Here is a 21,107-nt window from a genome sequence, read left to right on the forward strand (position 1 = left end):
GCGGCACTCCCTCAGTACTGACCCTCTGACAGTGCAGCACTCCCTCAGTACTGACCCTCTGACAGTGCGGCTCTCCCTCAGTACTGACCCTCTGACAGTGCGGCGCTCCCTCAGTACTGACCCTCTGACAGTGCAGCACTCCCTCAGTACTGACCCTCTGACAGTGCGGCACTCCCTCAGTACTGACACTCTGACAGTGCGGCACTCCCTCAGTGCTGACCCTCTGACAGCGCGGCACTCCCTCAGTACTGACCCTCTGAAAGTGCGGCACTCCCTCAGTACTGACCCTCTGACAGTGCGGCACTCCCTCAGTACTGACCGTCTGACCGTGCAGCACTCCCTCAGTACTGGCCCTCTGACAGTGCCGCACTCCCTCAGTACTGACCCTCTGACAGTGCGGCGCTCCCTTAGTACTGACCCTCTGACAGTGCGGCACTCCCTCAGTACTGACCCTCTGACAGTGCGGCACTCCCTCAGTACTGACCCTCTGACAGTGCGGCACTCCCTCAGTACTGACCCTCTGACAGTGCGGATCCCTCAGTACTGACCCTCTGACAGTGCGGCACTCCCTCAGTACTGACCCTCTGACAGTGCGGCACTCCCTCAGTACTGACCCTCCGACAGTGCAGCACTCCCTCAGTACTGACTCTCTGACAGTGCGGCACTCCCTCAGTACTGACCCTCTGACAGAGCGGCTCCTTCAGTACTGACCCTCTGACAGAGCGGCTCCCTCAGTACTGACCCTCTGACAGTGCGGCACTCCCTCAGTACTGACCCTCTGACAGTGCGGCACTCCCTCAGTACTGACCATCTGACAGTGCGGCACTCCCTCAGTACTGACCCTCTGACAGTGCGGCACTCCCTCAGTACTGACCCTCTGACAGTGCAGCACTCCCTCAGTACTGACCCTCTGACAGTGCGGCAGTCCCTCAGTACTGACGCTCTGACAGTGCAGCACTCCCTCAGTACTGACCCTCTGACAGTGCGACACTCCCTCAGTACTGACCCTCTGACAGTGCAGCACTCCCTCAGTACTGACCCTCTGACAGTGCGGCACTCCCTCAGTACTGACCCTCTGACAGTGCAGCACTCCCTCAGTACTGACCCTCTGACAGTGCGGCACTCCCTCAGTACTGACCCTCTGACAGTGCGGCACTCCCTCAGTACTGACCCTCTGACAGTGCGGCACTCCCTCAGTACTGACCCTCTGACAGTGCGGCACTCCCTCAGTACTGACCCTCTGACAGTGCGGCACTCCCTCAGTACTGACCCTCTGACAGTGCAAGCACCCCCTCAGTACTGACCCTCTGACAGTGCAGCACTCCCTCAGTACTGACCCTCTGACAGTGCGGCACTCCCTCAGTACTGACCCTCTGACAGTGCGGCACTCCCTCAGTACTGACCCTCTGACAGTGCGGCACTCCCTCAGTACTGACCCTCTGACAGTGCGGCACTCCCTCAGTACTGACTCTGACAGTGCGGCACTCCCTCAGTACTGACCCTCTGACAGTGCGGCACTCCCTCAGTACAGACCCTCTGACAGTGCGGCACTCCCTCAGTACTGACCCTCTGACAGTGCGGCACTCCCTCAGTACTGACCCTCTGACAGTGCGGCACTCCCTCAGTACTGACCCTCTGACAGAGCGGCACTCCCTCAGTACTGACCCTCTGATACTGCGGCTCCCTCAGTACTGACCCTCTGACAGTGCGGCACTCCCTCAGTACTGACCCTCTGACAGTGCGGCACTCCCTCAGTACTGACCCTCTGACAGTGCGGCACTCCCTCAGTACTGACCCTCTGACAGTGCGGCACTCCCTCAGTACTGACCCTCTGACAGTGCGGCACTCCCTCAGTACCGACCCTCTGACAGTGCGGCACTCCCTCAGTACTGACCCTCTGACAGTGCGGCACTCCCTCAGTACTGACCCTCTGACAGTGCGGCACTCCCTCAGTACTGACCCTCTGACAGTGCAGCACTCCCTCAGTACTGACCCTCTGACAGTGCAGCACTCCCTCAGTACTGACACTCTGACAGCGCGGCACTCCCTCAGTACTGACCATCTGACAGTGCGGCACTCCCTCAGTACTGACCCTCTGACAGTGCGGCACTCCCTCAGTACTGACCCTCTGACAGTGCGGCACTCCCTCAGTACTGACCCTCTGACAGTGCGGCACTCCCTCAGTACTGACCCTCTGACAGTGCGGCACTCCCTCAGTACTGACCCTCTGACAGTGCGGCACTCCCTCAGTACTGACCCTCTGACAGTGCGGCACTCCCTCAGTACTGACCCTCTGACAGTGCGGCACTCCCTCAGTACTGACCCTCTGACAGTGCGGCACTCCCTCAGTACTGACCCTCTGACAGTGCGGCACTCCCTCAGTACTGACCCTCTGACAGTGCGGCACTCCCTCAGTACTGACCCTCTGACAGTGCGGCACTCCCTCAGTACTGACCCTCTGACAGTGCGGCACTCCCTCAGTACTGACCCTCTGACAGTGCGGCACTCCCTCAGTACTGACCCTCTGACAGTGCAGCACTCCCTCAGTACTGACCCTCTGACAGTGCGGCACTCCCTCAGTACTGACCCTCTGATAGTGCGGCACTCCCTCAGTACTGACCCTCTGACAGTGCGGCGCTCCCTCAGTACTGACCCTCTGACAGTGCGGCTCCCTCAGTACTGACCCTCTGACAGTGCAGCACTCCCTCAGTACTGACCCTCTGACAGTGCGGCGCTCCCTCAGTACTGACCCTCTGACAGTGCGGCTCCCTCAGTACTGATCCTCTGACAGTGCGGCACTCCCTCAGTACTGACCCTCTGACAGTGCGGCACTCCCTCAGTACTGACCCTCTGACAGTGCGGCACTCCCTCAGTACTGACCCTCTGACAGTGCGGCGCTTCCTCAGTACTGACCCTCTGACAGTGCGGCTCCCTCAGTACTGACCCTCTGACAGTGCGGCTCCCTCAGTACTGACCCTCTGACAGTGCGGCACTCCCTCAGTACTGACCCTCTGACAGTGCGGCACTCCCTTAGTACTGACCCTCTGACAGTGCGGCACTCCCTCAGTACTGACCCTCTGACAGTGCGGCACTCCCTTAGTACTGACCCTCTGACAGTGCGGCACTCCCTCAGTACTGACCCTCTGACAGTGCGGCACTCCCTTAGTACTGACCCTCTGACAGTGCGGCTCCCTCAGTACTGACCCTCTGACAGTGCGGCACTCCCTCAGTACTGACCCTCTGACAGTGCGGCACTCCCTCAGTACTGACCCTCTGACAGTGCAGCACTCCCTCAGTACTGATCCTCTGACAGTGCGGCACTCCCTCAGTACTGACCCTCTGACAGTGCAGCACTCCCTCAGTACTGACCCTCTGACAGTGCCTCACTCCCTCAGTACTGACCCTCTGACAGTGCGGCACTCCCTCAGTACTGACCCTCTGACAGTGCGGCACTCCCTCAGTACTGACCCTCTGACAGTGCGGCACTCCCTCAGTACTGACCCTCTGACAGTGCGGCACTCCCTCAGTACTGACCCTCTGACAGTGCGGCACTCCCTCAGTACTGACCCTCTGACAGTGCGGTACTCCCTCAGTACTGACCCTCTGACAGTGTGGCACTCCCTCAGTACTGACCCTCTGACAGTGCGGCACTCCCTCAGTACTGACCCTCTGACAGTGCGGCACTCCCTCAGTACTGACCCTCTGACAGTGCGGAGCTCCCTCAGTACTGACCCTCTGACAGTGCAGCACTCCCTCAGTACTGACCCTCTGACAGTGCAGCACTCCCTCAGTACTGACCCTCTGACAGTGCGGCACTCCCTCAGTACTGACCCTCTGACAGTGCGGCACTCCCTCAGTACTGACCCTCTGACAGTGCGGCACTCCCTCAGTACTGACCCTCTGACAGAGCGTCTGGTGAATGCCGATTAAAAGTCCCGCGTGTCGGAATGAAGCTCCCCCAGGGCGGGAGATGAGAATGTTCACGTTTACGTAACTGGTGTGCGCACGGTGAGGTGGATTCCCGCCATGGATCCCGATGACGGCGTGCCGCAGTGCCCCACTCGGAGTGTTGCCTGTCGCTGTGCGCCATCGGGTGGATGCTCCAGAAGTGAATGTTCCGGATGAAGCTACGGGGAGAATGTGGTTTGATTGATGTCGTCAGACGTCGAAAGGACGTCCGGGATGTGATGCCAATTTGGATGGAGGCAGGAATTTCTGGGAGCCTCTCGAGGGTGTGATTCAGTGGAGCTGAGTGAAAATCGGCTCGACAGCGCGTTTAGCGAGCGGGCTGTTTTCCGGGAGCCCGCAACGTCGAGAAAGATTCCGCCATTTGTCCCACACTGCGACGGGTCGGAGCGCACGTTTCCACCTTCATTTCCTTGGGGAGCGGAGAATTAGTTACCACCGGATTGTTCCCTCTCCATCCCACACGGCAGATCCATGGGGTCCGGGGTCTGACCACCTTTCCCCCCCTTGGGCAATGGGTAGGAGTTGCCAATTCCACCCCTGCGTCCCCACAGCCTCCCACACGCCCACAGTGATGACCGGGATACCGGGCAGTGGGGTGAGGGGGCGGTAAGAAAAAAGGGCTGATCACGGCCTAATGACGGGCGACACAATCCCAAAGCGAGGTCCCTCACACGTCTGGTGACACTGCAAGGAGGAAGCGTCAATGTCACAGCGCCCGCCCACGGGGCACCTTGAGGTGGTGGGTGGCCAGTCAGCAGTGACTTCCCCCCCCCACCATCCCCAGACCTCTGGCCGATTTCCACCAGCCTCTCCCACGCCAGCACAAACACAGCTCGCCAAACACCCGGTGTGGGCAGAGGCAACAGGTCGATTCATGGCCAACAATGAGCGATGTGACCAGCGTTGGCTGAGGATATTGAAACCACGAATTGTGTGGATCGCACTGTGCTGATTTCTTTTACCTTGGCAGTGCACTTCCTCTCTGATCTCCGGGAAGCTCAATATCTACCGCAGATCTCGAAGCGGCTGAAATGGGTTCAGATTTTGTCACGTTGGTTGTCCTTGCTCCTCTCCTGTTCAGGTCCAGCCTCTGTACACAACACAGGCAATAAAAAGAATGAGGCTGCCGCTTATCAGAACAAAGTTTACTATCGCCACACGGGTGCTCTTGAGAAATCGCTCCTGTAAATAACCGACACGTATAAAACCCAAATGCCAAGAAGATCCCTCCATTTGCTTGCCAGCTTTTCCTGGTGGTCAGTGGGACAGCAAGACGCTCAGTGAAGGCCCCCGTCACCTCTCACGGTCTCACATTCTGCCGTTACAATGCTATCCTGCTGTCTCCTGCTACTGCTCTCCCTCCTCACCACAGCCCTGGGAGATTTGGAACTCTATCAACGTGGAGGATTTCCCCAAGCTGAGAAGGTACAGTACAGCAGGGACCGACGGGGACAATTGTCCATCTGTCAAGGTTCAAGGTGCCAGACACTCAGGCCATGTCGAGGGAACGGTTAGAGTGCCAACACATTCCAACAATCCAAACGGCAGACGATCAAGGGCAGAAAAACAAATTTATCAGAATCACAACAGATAAGCAGCCTTCTGGCAACCACGAATGGAAATATGCAGATTTTTAGATTATCAGATGCATAGAATTATCAGGTGTTTTATACTATTAAATTTATATTATCAGTTTTATATTATCAGTTTTATATTCTCAGTTTTATATTATCAGTTTTATATTATCAGTTCTATATTCTCAGTTTTATATTATCAGGTTTATATTATCAGGTGTTTTATATTATCAGTTTTATATTCTCAGTTTTATATTATCAGTTTTATATTATCAGGTTTATATTATCAGTTTTATATTATCAGTTCTATATTCTCAGTTTTATATTATCAGGTTTATATTATCAGGTTTATATTCTCAGTTTTATATTATCAGGTTTATATTATCAGGTTTATATTATCAGGTTTATATTCTCAGGTTTATATTATCAGTTTTATATTATCAGTTTATATTATCAGTTTTATATTATCAGTTTTATATTATCAGGTGTTTTATATTATTAGATTTATATTATCAGTTTTATATTATCAGTTTTATATTATCAGTTTATATTATCAGTTTTATATTATCAGTTTTATATTATCAGGTGTTTTATATTATTAGATTTATATTATCAGTTTATATTATCAGTTTTATATTATCAGTTTTATATTATCAGTTTTATATTATCAGTTTTATATTATGAGGTTTATATTATCAGGCGTTTTATATTATCAGTTTTATATTATCAGGTGTTTTATATTATTAGATTTAAATGATCAGTTTTATATTATTAGATTTATATTATCAGTTTTATATTATCAGTTTTATATTATCAGTTTTATATTATCAGTTTTATATTATCAGGTGTTTTATATTATTAGATTTAAATTATCAGTTTTATATTATCAGTTTTATATTATCAGTTTTATATTATGAGGTTTATATTATCAGTTTTATATTATCAGGTGTTTTATATTATCAGTTTTATATTATCAGTTTTATATTATCAGGTTTATATTATCAGTTTTATATTATCAGGTGTTTTATATTATTAGTTTTATATTATCAGTTTTATATTATCAGGTGTTTTATATTATCAGTTTTATATTATCAGGTTTATATTATCAGTTTTATATTCTCAGTTTTATATTATCAGTTTTATATTATCAGGTTTATATTATCAGTTTTATATTATCAGGTGTTTTATATTATTAGTTTTGTATTATCAGTTTTATATTATCAGGTGTTTTATATTATCAGTTTTATATTCTCAGGTTTATATTCTCAGTTTTATATTATCAGTTTTATATTATCAGTTTTATATTCTCAGTTTTATATTATCAGGTGTTTTATATTATCAGGTTTATATTATCAGTTTTATATTCTCAGGTTTATATTATCAGTTTATATTATCAGTTTTATATTATCAGTTTTATTTTATCAGCTTTATATTGTGAGGTGTTTTATATTATCAGTTTTATATTATCAGTTTTATATTTTCAGGTTTATATTATCAGGTTTATATTATCAGTTTTATATTATTAGATTTATATTATCAGTTTATATTATCAGTTTTATATTATCAGTTTTATTTTATCAGCTTTATATTGTGAGGTGTTTTATATTATCAGTTTTATATTATCAGTTTTATATTTTCAGGTTTATATTATCAGTTTTATATTATCAGGTTTATATTATCAGTTTATATTATCAGGTATATATTTTCAGTTTTATATTATCAGTTTATATTATCAATTTTATATTATCAGTTTATATTATCAGTTTTATATTATCAGGTTTATGTTATCAGTTTTATATTATCAGGTTTATATTATCAATTTTATATTATCAGGTTTATATTATCAGTTTTATATTATCAGTTTTATATTATCAGTTTATATTATCAGTTTTATATTATCAGGTTTATATTATCAGTTTTATATTATCAGTTTATATTATCAGTTTTATATTATCAGGTTTATATTATCAGTTTTATATTATCAGTTTATATTATCAGTTTTATATTATCAGGTTTATATTATCAGTTTTATATTATCAGTTTATATTATCAGTTTTATATTATCAGGTTTATATTATCAGTTTTATATTATCAGTTTATATTATCAGTTTTATATTATCAGGTTTATATTATCAGTTTTATATTATCAGTTTATATTATCAGTTTTATATTCTCAGGTTTATATTATCAGTTTTATATTATCAGTTTATATTATCAGTTTTATATTCTCAGGTTTATATTATCAGTTTTATATTATCAGTTTATATTATCAGTTTTATATTATCAGGTTTATATTATCAGTTTTATATTATCAGTTTATATTATCAGTTTTATATTATCAGGTTTATATTATCAGTTTTATATTATCAGTTTATATTATCAGTTTTATATTATCAGGTTTATATTATCAGTTTATATTATCAGGTTTATATTATCAGTTTTATATTATCAGTTTATATTATCAGTTTATATTATCAGTTTTATATTATCAGGTTTATATTATCAGTTTTATATTATCAGTTTATATTATCAGTTTTATATTATCAGGTTTATATTATCAGTTTTATATTATCAGTTTATATTATCAGTTTTATATTATCAGGTTTATATTATCAGTTTATATTATCAGGTTTATATTATCAGTTTTATATTCTCAGGTTTATATTATCAGCTTTATATTATCAGTTTATATTATCAGTTTTATATTATCAGTTTATATTATCAGTTTTATATTATCAGGTTTATATTATCAGTTTTATATTATCAGTTTATATTATCAGGTTTATATTATCAGGTTTATATTATCAGGTTTATATTATCAGTTTTATATTATCAGTTTATACTATCAGTTTTATATTATTAGATTTATATTATCAGTTTATATTATCAGGTTTATATTATCAGTTTTATATTATCAGTTTTATATTATCAGAATTATATTATCAGTTTTATATTATCAGTTTATTTTATCAGGTTTATATTATCAGGTTTATATTATCAGGTTTATATTATCAGGTTTATATTATCAGGTTTATATTATCAGTTTATATTATCAGTTTATATTATCAGTTTTATATTCTCAGGTTTATATTATCAGGTTTATATTCTCAGGTTTATATTATCAGTTTTATATTCTCAGTTTTATATTATCAGTTTTATATTATCAGGTTTATATTATCAGTTTTATATTATCAGTTTTATATTATAGTTTTATATTATCAGGTGTTTATATTATCATTTTTATATTATCAGTTTTATATTATCAGTTTATATTATCAGTTTTATATTATCAGTTTTATATTATCAGTTTTATATTATCAGGTGTTTTATATTATCAGTTTATATTATCAGTTTTATATTATCAGGTGTTTTATATTATCAGTTTATATTATCAGGTTTATATTATCAGTTTTATTTTATCAGTTTTATATTATCAGAATTATATTATCAGTTTATATTATCAGTTTTATATTATCAGTTTTATATTATCAGGTGTTTTATATTATCAGTTTTATATTATCAGGTGTTTTATATTATCAGTTTATATTATCAGGTTTATATTATCAGTTTTATTTTATCAGTTTTATATTATCAGTTTTATATTATCAGGTGTTTTATATTATCAGTTTAATATTATCAGTTTTATATTCTCAGTTTTATATTATCAGGTTTATATTATCAGTTTTATATTATAGTTTTATATTATCAGGTGTTTTATATTATCATTTTTATATTATCAGTTTTATACTATCAGTTTTATTTTATCAGTTTTATATTGTCAGAATTATATTATCAGTTTTATATTATTAGTTTTATATTATCAGTTTTATTTTATCAGCTTTATATTGTGAGGTGTTTTATATTATCAGTTTTATATTATCAGCTTTATATTATGCAGTGTATTATATTATTTATTGGATTTAAAATGTGAACTCTAATGTGTGAACCTGCTTCCTCGGTGAATATCCTTTTCTTCTCTAAGGTTTAGGTGACAGGCTCTACCTCCTCATGTTGCACTCAGGATGTGCATGTTCCACCACTGTTTGTGTGCTGTTTGTCAACTGAAGCAAAGATGTAGCAAAGTCCTACCCTGCTTGTGTTACCGGGGCTTTGAGTATCAGTGCCAAACTGCCCTGTCTGAAGTTTGGCAGTTAACTGTCCCCTGTTGCATCTTCCATGTCGATGATGCGGAGAAGCCGACGTTTGACTGGGTTGGGCACAGTAAGAGGTCTTAACTCAGTAACCAATCAATGTTATTTTCGTGTTCAGTGATAAACTTATTTCTTTTAAAAGTGGTCTTCTGGCACTGGTCTTGATGTGTGCAAGTGAAATACTTTGACAATGTGTGTCTTTTTGTCACTAATGTAGTGCAAAAGTAGTTCAGTCAATCACCCGTTAAATCTGTTCACGGTGGAGGGACATTCCTGAATCCATTTCTGTATTTTCTTTCTCCCTCTCTTACCTGGATCACCAATAGATATTTAATTCCTGCTTCTTCTGGTCCACCAACAAGAATCCACGCTTTCTAACTTTGGCTCACCACTGGGATGCACCAATTCCAACAGAGGTTATCAGGGTGCAGCTGGAGAAAGTTTTCAGGTATGGTCTGTGATGAATGTAGGCAATTTTTCTATCGATTGTATTCTATATATATTTCTGTTTCAGTAATGGTATTAAAAAATGGCTCATTTAAATATGATTATATGGATCGCAACCAGCGAGACTATTACCCAGATCGTGCCACGTGCAGGGATAATGATGCTGTCATTATTGGGAGGAGCCAGGTCTGCCTGTAGCTTTGCAGTTTGCTACGGGCTAAGAGTTTTGAAGCTGAGCAGCAGCTTTTGACAAAGGGTTAAGCAATAGTATGACACATGCAGAAGTATCTACAGGCTGTCTCCTGACAGGATCTCTCTCTCTCTTCAAGCAGTCTTTCCAAGAAATTTCAATGCAAGTAGACCAGTGTTTGCTCACTTTATTTACAAGCGGCTTTTGACCTGTAATGGGTTTTGCGTGATTGGAGATAGAGAAGGTATAATTTAGCAGTTAAAGTATGTCTTTTATTTTTTAAACGGATTTTATTCAAACTTGTATCCAAGTAGGTTAAAGCAAATAAACACCCCGGGAAACATTCTTTCCAACAATCAACTATACAGTTTGTACAGATTTTTCTCCTTTTTCACCCCTCCCCCCCCACCTCCCCATCACCCACCTCCCAACCCCCGTGATGAACAGCTCCTCAAACACGGTCACAAACATCCCCCACCTTTTCTCAAACTCCCCTGCTCAGCCCCTTAACTCATACTTTATCTTCTCTAACCGCAGGAAGTCGTACAGGTCACCCAACCAAGCTGCTACCCCCGGCGGCGATGCCGACCGCCACTCCAGCGAAATTCGCCGGCGAGCAATCAGGGAGGCGACGGCCACGACATCGGCCTTCCTCCTCTCCATGAGCTCCGGCTTCTCTGAAACCCCAAATATCACCACTAAAGGGTCCGGGTCCACCTCCTCCTCCACTATCCTGGCTAAGACCGTGAACACTCCCGCCCAGAATCTTCCCAACTTTCCACAACCCCAAAACATGGGCGCATGATTCGCTGGCCCCCGCCCACACCTCTCACACTCATCTGCTACCCCCTGGAAGAACCCACTCATTCTCACCTGAGCCATATCCACCCTGTGCAACACCTTAAACTGTATCAGGCTCATCCTTGCACAAGAGGAGGTCCCGTTTACCCTACACAGTGCCTCACTCCATACTCCCCAATTGATCTCCCCTCCCAACTCCGCTTCCCATTTCTCCTTGATCTTCACAACTCGCTCGCCTCCCTTCTCCCCCAGCCACTTATATATATCCCCAATTCTTCCCTCCCCTTCCACATCCGGAAGCAGCAGTCGCTCCAGCAGGGTACATCCCGGCAATCTAGGGAACCCCTTCCAGACCTTTCGTGCAAAGTCCCTAACCTGCAGATATCTGAACTCACTCCCCCTCGGCAGCTCTACCCTCTCCCTTAGCTCCTCCAGACTGGCGAACCCTTCCTCCAAATACAGATCCCTCACCTTGACCAACCCCACTTCCCTCCACCTCCTGCACACGATAGCCATCCCCCCCCCGGCTCAAACCTATGATTCTCACACAGCGGCGTTAGCACCGACATCCCTTCCACCCTAAAATGCCTCCTCAGCTGATTCCATATCTTCACCGTGGACTGCACTACTGGGCTCCCTGAATACCTACTCGGAGCCATTGGCAATGCTGCCGTCACCATAGCCCTCAAACTAGACCCCTTACAAGATTCCTCCGCCATCCTAACCCACTCTACCCCTTCTCCTTCCCACCACCGCCGCACCTTGTCGACATTCGCCGCCCAATAATAATGAAGCAAATTTGGCAATGCCAACCCCCCCCCCCCCCCCCTGCTGCCTCTGCCTCTGTAGCAAGGTCCTCCCCACCCTCGGCACCTCCCCCCCCCCCCCCCTGCTGCCTCTGTAGCAGGGTCCTCCCCACCCTCAGCACCTTCCCGCCCAGACAAAGTCAGAGATGATTGTGTCCACTTTCCGGAAAAAGGCCTTTGATATAAAGATCGGGAGAGCCTGAAAGATAAACAAGAACCCTCCAAACCTCCCCAACAGGCCCATAATCCTTCCCACACTCTCCAACGGATCCGAAACATACAGCAAGAGGTCATCAGCATAGAGCGACACCCGATGCTCCCTCTGTCCCCTCATTATCCCCAGCCACTCGCAGTTAAAGTATTTCTGTTTGGTGTGAAGGATTGTTTGACGGTTAATTGAGAAGCCACTTTCTGTTATGTTAATGTGTTTAATCCTGTGTTAAGAATGAAGTTTGTTGTAATATAAATGATAGCTGTTGGCACTCCCGAGACAAAGAATCCTTTCCCCCAGTTTTACAAATCTTTTTAAAAAAAAAGTTCTCAGGGTTGTCCAATATCCTAACAGAAATTGAGGTGTGGTCCAGAATCACAACAGGACCCATGCCTTTGTGGTGATGTGCATCACTATAAATACACAAGGGGTGAATGTAAATACACTACCACTAAGTAAACACTAGAGGGAGCACCAAAGACGTACAGACATACAGCTAATGAACACATAGAATAGGACACGACCAATGGACAGTCAAGAAACCCAGAGGTGGCACTACCACAAGGGGGCATTACACAACCATATATAAAAGGACAGGACACACATGCTCTGTCTCTTTCCACAGGCGACACTTAGAGAGTAGGACAGGGGCAGATCAGAAGCATCACACCCACCACGTGGCTTAGAGCAGACTGGTTAGTTAGACTGAGTTACTACAGCAAGATTAGCAGGAGAGTCGAACTCATAGGGAACTGTGCTAATGGTTCACTAAATCACACTGAACTTACTTCAAAGTCTGGAGTATCGTTTGGTCAAAGCTGCATCGAGTTGCAGCCTGCGTTATCCCAGAGCACATATTTGCCGCCTCATTAATCCTCAGAGAATCTTGTATTTCACTTGCACTGTGTCTAGAAAGTTTCACATTGATCGGCCCGTCACTCACTAGAGTTTTTTAAAAATTCATTTACGGGATGTGGGCGTGGCTGGTTATTCCAGAATTTAGAAGGTGGTGGGTGAGCCGCCTTCTTGAGCCGCTGCAGTCCCTGAGGTGTAGGTACACCCACTGTGCTGTTAGGGAGGGAGCTCCAGGATGTTGCCCAGTGACAGTGAAGGAACGGCCGATATATTTCCCAGTCGGGGCGGTGAGGGACTGGGAGGGGAACCTCCAGGTGGTGGGGTTCCCAGGTATCTGCTGCCCTTGTCCTTCTAGATGGTAGAGGCGGTGGGTTTGGAAGGTGCTGCCTAAGGAGCCTTGGCGAGTTGCTGCGGGGCATCTTGTAGACGGTCCACACGGCTGCCACTGTGCGTCGGTGGTGGAGGGGGTGAATGTTTGTGGATGGGGTGCCAATTAAAAATTAGGGAAGAATGCCAGCGATGCACACATCCCACAAAATAATTTTAAACATGCAGGGGTAAATGTGGGTGACGCGGGTCTTGTGAACAGAAAATCTACCTGTCCCTTTCTCCCTGTGCCTCAGCTTTGAGTCCGAGTTTTACCTGCGAACCTACGACCCGGAAGGAGTTGTGTTTTACGGTGATGCTAACAATGGCAACAACTGGTTCGTTCTGGCACTGAGACACGGAAGGCCTGAAATTCAGATTAGCAATCAATATTGTCACCTGGTGGTATCATCTGGCAATGTCCTGAACGATGGAAGATGGAGAAAGGTAAACTCTCCCCCAGTTCCCCCCCCCCCTCACCAATTTCACCGTAACTATGTGGGGGAAGCCAGGAAACAGTCCCCATGATTCAGTTCGGCCTTTCACTGAGGTCATGGCTGACCTGAGACCGAGGCCTTTGGCCTAAATTTCTTGATGCCTTCGGCCGACAAACATTGATCGATCGCAGCTTCAAAGAACAGCGGCGGGAACGGGGGCTGACCCGGAGGCTGGGATGGGAGGCAGGAAACGGGTCTCAGGCCTCTCAGCCTCCCGACCTGCCCCCCCTCCTTGATACCATTATCGGGCAGGGAGGCCGATTCTCCAGCACTTCCAGCCGGGGGGGGGGGGGGGGGTCCCGCTGGGTTACAGGCCCCAACCCGCCCCACCTTCCCTCACGGGACAACCCCTCTATTCCCAGGAATCGGCCGAATGAACGGTTCGATGTGAGCTGGAGCGTCGTGTTCAGCTTTGGGAAGAGTGCGGAGGCGTTCGAGAGAGAGAGAGAGCGGGCGGGAGCAGAAAAGAGAACGGCCCCCGGGACTTCGGCTCGGTTGATCGGTTGGAGAAATTCTCGCTGGAGGGGAGCAGCCGTGATCGAGGAGTCCAAAATCATCAGGAGCCTGGGACAAAAGAACATAAGAACGAGGAGCAGGAGTCGGCCATCTGGCCCCTCGAGCCTGCTCCGCCATTCAATGAGATCATGGCTGATCTTTTGTGGACTCAGCTCCACTTTCCGGCCCGAACACCATAACCCTTAATCCCTTTATTCTTCAAAAAACTATCTATCTTTACCTTAAAAACATGTAATGAAGGAGCCTCAACTGCTTCACTGGGCAAGGAATTCCATAGATTCACAACCCTTTGGGTGAAGAAGTTCCTCCTAAACTCAGTCCTAAGGGACAGAGTCGACCGGGAGGGACAGTCCAAAGATGTGCGGGTTAGGTGGATTGGCCATGCTAAATTGCCCGTAGTGTCCTAATAAAAGTAAGGTTAGGGGGGGGTTGTTGGGTTATGGGTATAGGGTGGATACGTGGGTTTGAGTAGGGTGATCATGGCTCGGCACAACATTGAGGGCCGAAGGGCCTGTTCTGTGCTGTACTGTTCTATGTTCTATGTTCTATGACTATTGCCATCGGCGGGAGAATCGAGAATGATAGGGGCCCGGAAATGAAGATGATCGACGGGAAGGCTGGAGAGAGGAGGAGGAGCATTTCCACGCGGCCAGTGACTCACTTCTGGAGCATGTTCTCTGAGAGTGTAGCGGGGCCAGGATCTCGAGCGAGCTCTACCCGAGAGGAAATTCCACTCTGATTGGAGAAGGAAGAGTAAGCAGAGGGGGGGGGGGGGGGAATGGCGCCCAGGTGCGTTGCTCATTCAGCCAGCCAGTATAGACTGAATGGCCTCCTTCTGCCCGTAGCGATGTTGCGCGCCCCCCCCCCCCGCCAGACGCGGACCGAGCGGTGGAAGGTAGGACCGGATCCCGAACGGTATCCTTCCGCGGTGTAGATTTTCGATGTCAGCGTCTGCGCAGCAGGCTGTGATTGTGTGTTCTTCTCCCCCCCCCCCCCCCCCCCCCCCTCCAACAGATAGCCGTGAGGAGCCAAGAGGACGTGATTGTACTGACTGTGGATGACCAGATCGCCCTGGTGATTGCGATTGTCCCCAGCATTGGGCTTGACAACAGCATGGAGAACATGAGGATTGCCATGGGCGGACTCCTGATTAACGAATCCAGCCTCCTCGTGCCAGTGAGTTCCCCCCCCCCCCCCCCCCCCCCCCGGTCGGCGGACGGGAGTGGGGACAAAACCGGAAAGGGAAAGTCGGCTGGGCTGCAGCGGAGCGGGGGAGGGGGTTCCGCGGTGGGGGGGTCTCCGGCGGGGGGGGGGGGAGAGATGCACTTCCCGGTTGAGGTGACGAACCTTTGTCTCCCCCCCCCTCCTCCCCTCAGCTCCGGCACTCCCTGGACGCCTGCATCATGAACTGGAATTGGCTGCAGCAGAACACCTCATGGATCAAGGAGAAGGTGGCCAGAAATCCCAACCTGCAGTGTCACACCGAGATCACGACCGGCTCCTTCTTCCCCGGGGTGGGAATGGCAGTGTTTAGATGCAGTGGTAAGAGAATTCCGGAAATTAGCCCCCCCCCCCAATCCCACACACCCCTCCATCCCTACCCCCGCCCCGACAACCCTCCCCTTGAGTCTCTGCATGACCCCCCCCCCTCATTACCCAGCCTGCACCCCAACCTCTGTCTCCTCTGACCACCCCCAGATCTCCTGAACGCATCCGAGGCCGAGCCGAGCTGGTCCCTGAGGTTCGAGGTGGTGATACGGCCGAAGAAACACAACGGCCTGGTGATGGCGCTCCTGACCGGAGAGCACGACCCTCTCCTGAAGCTTCAGTTCTCCCTCCAGGACACCCACGAGGTGCGTCAACCTTCTGTCTAACTTCTCTCGTGGGGGTGGGTCATCGGGGGCTGGGCCGGCCTTCGTCACCCCCCCCCCTCCCTAACTGCCCTCCAACCCAGCGTCTCGCTTGGCCCATTTCAGTGAGGGGCATTTAAGAGCCAACCCCATTGGGTCTGGAGGCATGCGTAAGCCAGACCGCGTGAGGGCGGCAGATTTCCTTCCCTGTAGATGAACCAGATGGGGTTTAACGGCAATCGATGATCGCTCCAAGATCACCATGATCTGGCTCTGTTTCCCTGGGCTGCGGGGGGGGGGGGGGAAATGGGGAAACATTTAGAATTCCCGCACGCGTCAAATAGCCATTGGATGCTGAGAGTCTGGGTGGGGGCGGGGGGGGGGACGGGGAGTGGGGGGGGGGGGGGGGGGAGGGTGGTAGCAAGGTCCCTCCCACCATTCCTGGGGAGGGAGCTCCAGGGTTGTAACCCGGCGACAGCGAAGGGAACGGCCGACGTCTTTCCAAGTCAGGGAAGGTCAGGGTTTCGAACCAGCGTGCGCCAGCCCGATCGATCTCCCCGGAGCAGATAAAAGTCAAGGGGGAGATTTAATCGATGCGTTCAGAAATCACGAGGGGTTCGGATGGAGCAAGCGAGGAGGAGGTGTTTCGGTGACCAAAGGGGACACAGACCCGGGGTCAAAGGTCCCCCAGTTGACCCCGGGAGGTTGGGATATTGGGGCGAAGGCCATGTTGCCCAGCAAATGAGTGGATTGTGGGGGGGGGCGGGGTGGGGGGATGCATTGGAGGTCATGTGACGAAACCTCCACCTCTGGGACCAATCAGGGTTGGCCATCCCAGTCTGACAGATGTCCAACTTCCTTCACCTTTGCCAAACGCCAAAGCTTCCAGCACTTTCCATTCGCCTGGTTGATCCTCTGTGTTGGTTAACCCCTCAGCAATTTAAACTGTCCCTGGGCACGGAGACGACCATCAGCATCGAGGGCCCGGCCAGGCTCTGTGACGGCCATCACATCAACCTGACCATCTCCGAGAGCAAGGCCACATTACAGATTGGCGATCAGCACGGTCGGCAAAGGGTGCACGCCAGCGACTTCGCAGCGCTGAAAACTTCCTGGTTCAAGGGAGACACGTTGATGTTCCTGGGAGGCCTTCCTGGTGAGAAAAACAAACATCACCCCAGCCCCCTGATCCCCCCCCCCCCTCCTCCACCCCCACCCCCCGCACTCCCCACCCCACTCACCAGCCTCAGAGATAGGGAGGGGTGTAGGGGGCTGGAGGAGGTTACAGAGATAGGGAGGGGTGTAGGGGCTGGAGGAGGTTACAGAGATAGGGAGGGTTGTTGGGGGTGGAGGAGGTTACAGAGATAGAGAGGGTTGTCGGGGCTGAAGGAGGTTACAGAGATAGGGAGGGGTGTAGGGACTGGAGGAGGTTACAGAGATAGGGAGGGGTGTAGGGGGCTGGAGGAGGTTACAGAGATAGGGAGGGGGTGTAGGGGCTGGAGGAGGTTACAGAGATAGGGAGGGTTGTTGGGGGTGGAGGAGGTTACAGAGATAGAGACGGGTGGAGGAGGTTACAGAGATAGGGAGGGTTGTCGGGGCTGAAGGAGGTTACAGAGATAGGGAGGGGTGTAGGGACTGGAGGAGGTTACAGAGATAGGGAGGGGTGTAGGGGGCTGGAGGAGGTTACAGAGATAGGGAGGGGGTGTAGGGGCTGGAGGAGGTTACAGAGATAGGGAGGGGTGTAGGGGGCTGGAGGAGGTTACAGAGATAGGGAGTGGTGTAGGGGCTGGAGGAGGTTACAGAGATAGGGAGGGGTGTAGGGGCTGGAGGAGGTTACAGAGATAGGGAGGGTTGTTGGGGGTGGAGGAGGTTACAGAGATAGGGAGGGGGTGTAGGGGCTGGAGGAGGTTACAGAGATAGGGAGGGTTGTTGGGGGTGGAGGAGGTTACAGAGATAGAGACGGGTGGAGGAGGTTACAGAGATAGGGAGGGTTGTCGGGGCTGAAGGAGGTTACAGAGATAGGGAGGGGTTGTAGGGACTGGAGGAGGTTACAGAGATAGGGAGGGGGTGTAGGGGCTGGAGGAGGTTACAGAGATAGGGAGGGGTGTAGGGGGCTGGAGGAGGTTACAGAGATAGGGAGGGGGTGTAGGGGCTGGAGGAGGTTACAGAGATAGGGAGGGGTGTAGGGGGCTGGAGGAGGTTACAGAGATAGGGAGTGGTGTAGGGGCTGGAGGAGGTTACAGAGATAGGGAGGGGTTGTAGGGGCTGGAGGAGGTTACAGAGATAGGGAGGGGTGTAGGGGCTGGAGGAGGTTACAGAGATAGGGACGGTGTAGGGGCTGTAGGAGGTTACAGAGATAGGGAGGGTTGTAGGGGCTGGAGGAGGTTACAGAGATAGGGAGGGGTGTAGGGGCTGGAGGAGGTTACAGAGATAGGGAGGGGTGTAGGGGCTGGAGGAGGTTACAGGGATAGGGAGGGGTGTAGAGGCTGGAGGAGGTTACAGAGATAGGGAGGGGTGTTGGGGCTGGAGGAGGTTACAGAGATAGGGAGGGGAGGAGGGGCTGGAGGAGCTTACAGAGATAGGGAGGGTTGTAGGGGCAGGAGGAGGTTACAGAGATAGGGAGGGGAGGAGGGGCTGGAGGAGGTTACAGAGATAGGGAGGGGTGTAGGGGGCTGGAGGAGGTTACAGAGATAGGGAGTGGTGTAGGGGCTGGAGGAAGTTACAGAGATAGGGAGGGTGTAGGGACTGGAGGAGGTTACAGAGATAGGGAGGGGTGTAGGGGCTGGAGGAGGTTACAGAGATAGGGAGGGTGTAGGGGCTTTAGGAGGTTACAGAGATAGGGAGGGTTGTAGGGGCTGGAGGAGGTTACAGAGATAGGGAGGGGTGTAGGGGCTGGAGGAGGTTACAGAGATAGGGAGGGGAGGAGGGGCTGGAGGAGCTTACAGAGATAGGGAGGGTTGTAGGGGCTGGAGGAGGTTACAGAGATAGGGAGGGGTGTAGGGGCTGGAGGAGGTTACAGAGATAGGGAGGGTGGTAGGGGCTGGAGGAGGTTACAGAGATAGGGAGGGTTGTAGGGGCTGGAGGAGGTTACAGAGATAGGGAGGGTTGTCGGGGCTGGAGGAGGTTACTGAGATAGGGAGGGTTGTAGGGGCTGGAGGAGGTTACAGAGATAGGGAGGGGAGAAGGGGCTGGAGGAGGTTACTGAGATATGGAGGGTTGTAGGGGCTGGAGGAGGTTACAGAGATAGGGAGGGGTGTAGGGATTGGAGGAGGTTACAGAGATAGGGAGGGTTGTCGGGGCTGGAGGAGGTTACAGAGATAGGGAGGGGAGGAGGGGCTGGAGGAGGCTACAGAGATAGGGAGGGTGTAGGGGCTGGAGGAGGTTACAGAGATAGGGAGGGGTGTAGGGCTGGAGGAGGTTACAGAGATAGGGAGGGGAGGAGGGGCTGGAGGAGGTTACAGAGATAGGGAGGGTTGTCGGGGCTGGAGGAGGTTACAGAGATAGGGAGGGTTGTAGGGGCTGGAGGAGGTTACAGAGATAGGGAGGGGTGTAGGGGCTGGAGGAGGTTACAGAGATAGGGAGGGGGTGTAGGGGCTGGAGGAGGTTACAGAGATAGGGAGGGGTGTAGGGGCTGGAGGAGGTTACAGAGATAGGGAGGGGTGTAGGGGCTGGAGGAGGTTACAGAGATAGGGAGGGTTTTAGGGGCTGGAGGAGGTTACAGAGATAGGGAGGGGTGTAGGGGCTGGAGGAGGTTACAGAGATAGGGAGGGGGTGTAGGGGCTGGAGGAGGTTACAGAGATAGGGAGGGGTGTAGGGGCTGGAGGAGGTTACAGAGATAGGGAGGGGTGTAGGGGCTGGAGGAGGTTACAGAGATAGGGAGGGGTTGTAGAGGCTGAAGGAGGTTACAGAGATAGGGAGGGGAGGAGGGGCTGAAGGAGGTTACAGAGATAGGGAGGGGAGGAGGGTCTGAAGGAGGTTACAGAGATAGGGAGGGGTGTAGGGGCTGGAGGAGGTTACAGAGATAGGGAGGGGTGTAGGGGCTGGAGGAGGTTACAGAGATAGGGAGGGGTGTAGAGGCTGGAGGAGGTGACAGAGATAGGGAGGGGTGTCGGGGCTGGAGGAGGTTACAGAGATAGGGAGGGGAAGAGGGGCTGAAGGAGGTTACAGAGATAGGGAGGGGAGGAGGGGCTGGAGGAGGTTACAGAGATAGGGAGGGGAAGAGGGGCTGAAGGAGGTTACAGAGATAGGGAGGGGTTGTAGGGGCTGGAGGAGGTTACAGAGATAGGGAGGGGAGGAGGGGCTGGAGGCTGCAAAGTGATTTGGTCACCAGGCCAATGATGTACCTGTGCATTTATCCTTTTCCTGTAGGCCTGGATAAGCTGGGGTATGACTGGTACGTGTACGCGGGCTGCATGCAGGACATCAGATTGCAGGGAGCAGCCGTGGATTTCAACCAGGTGCTGTTCAAACACGACTCTGTCTCGTCCCATAGCTGCCCGGCACCCAAACAATCGTCCAGCCCGTCGATCGACGCTGGTGGCTTTACCCAGCCGAAGACCAAAGAGTTCCGGAAGTAGAGTTGCCGAGTAATCATCCTCCCGTTTAATTGGGGAGGCCACGGGGAATATTCACTGGCGGGGGTATTAGGCCGGGGGCGGGGGTGGGGGGGGGGGGGGGGGGGCGCGTTGGGACCCGCTTTCCCCACCCCACCCCCGCCCTTGCTACACCTCCTGCTGATAATAAACTCTCGCACAATAGTCTCCTTTGTCTCCTGTGGTCTTTCCATGATGCCCCGTCGCGGATGGTTCAAGACACGAGGCTGATTGGCCCTTAGGCCGACTCTGCTGAAATAAAATGGTGGCCCTGGGGGGTGG

At 49.1% G+C, this 21,107-nt stretch overlaps 1 protein-coding gene across 1 annotated transcript; it reads left to right on the forward strand.

The window, feature by feature from the left end:
- Nucleotides 1-5,180: 5,180 nt before the first annotated feature.
- On the forward strand, nt 5,181-20,888 carry shbg (sex hormone-binding globulin). Its single transcript, XM_038787008.1, has 8 exons — nt 5,181-5,394; nt 10,021-10,142; nt 13,628-13,817; nt 15,398-15,559; nt 15,760-15,925; nt 16,082-16,236; nt 17,170-17,389; nt 20,602-20,888. The coding sequence occupies exons 1-8, from the start codon at nt 5,296-5,298 to the stop codon at nt 20,808-20,810; spliced, it is 1,323 nt and encodes a 440-aa protein (XP_038642936.1). The 5' UTR covers nt 5,181-5,295; the 3' UTR covers nt 20,811-20,888.
- The last annotated feature ends 219 nt before the right edge of the window (nt 20,889-21,107 follow it).

Source organism: Scyliorhinus canicula, chromosome 29 (genome assembly GCF_902713615.1).
Source record: "Scyliorhinus canicula chromosome 29, sScyCan1.1, whole genome shotgun sequence".
NCBI lineage: Eukaryota > Metazoa > Chordata > Chondrichthyes > Carcharhiniformes > Scyliorhinidae > Scyliorhinus > Scyliorhinus canicula.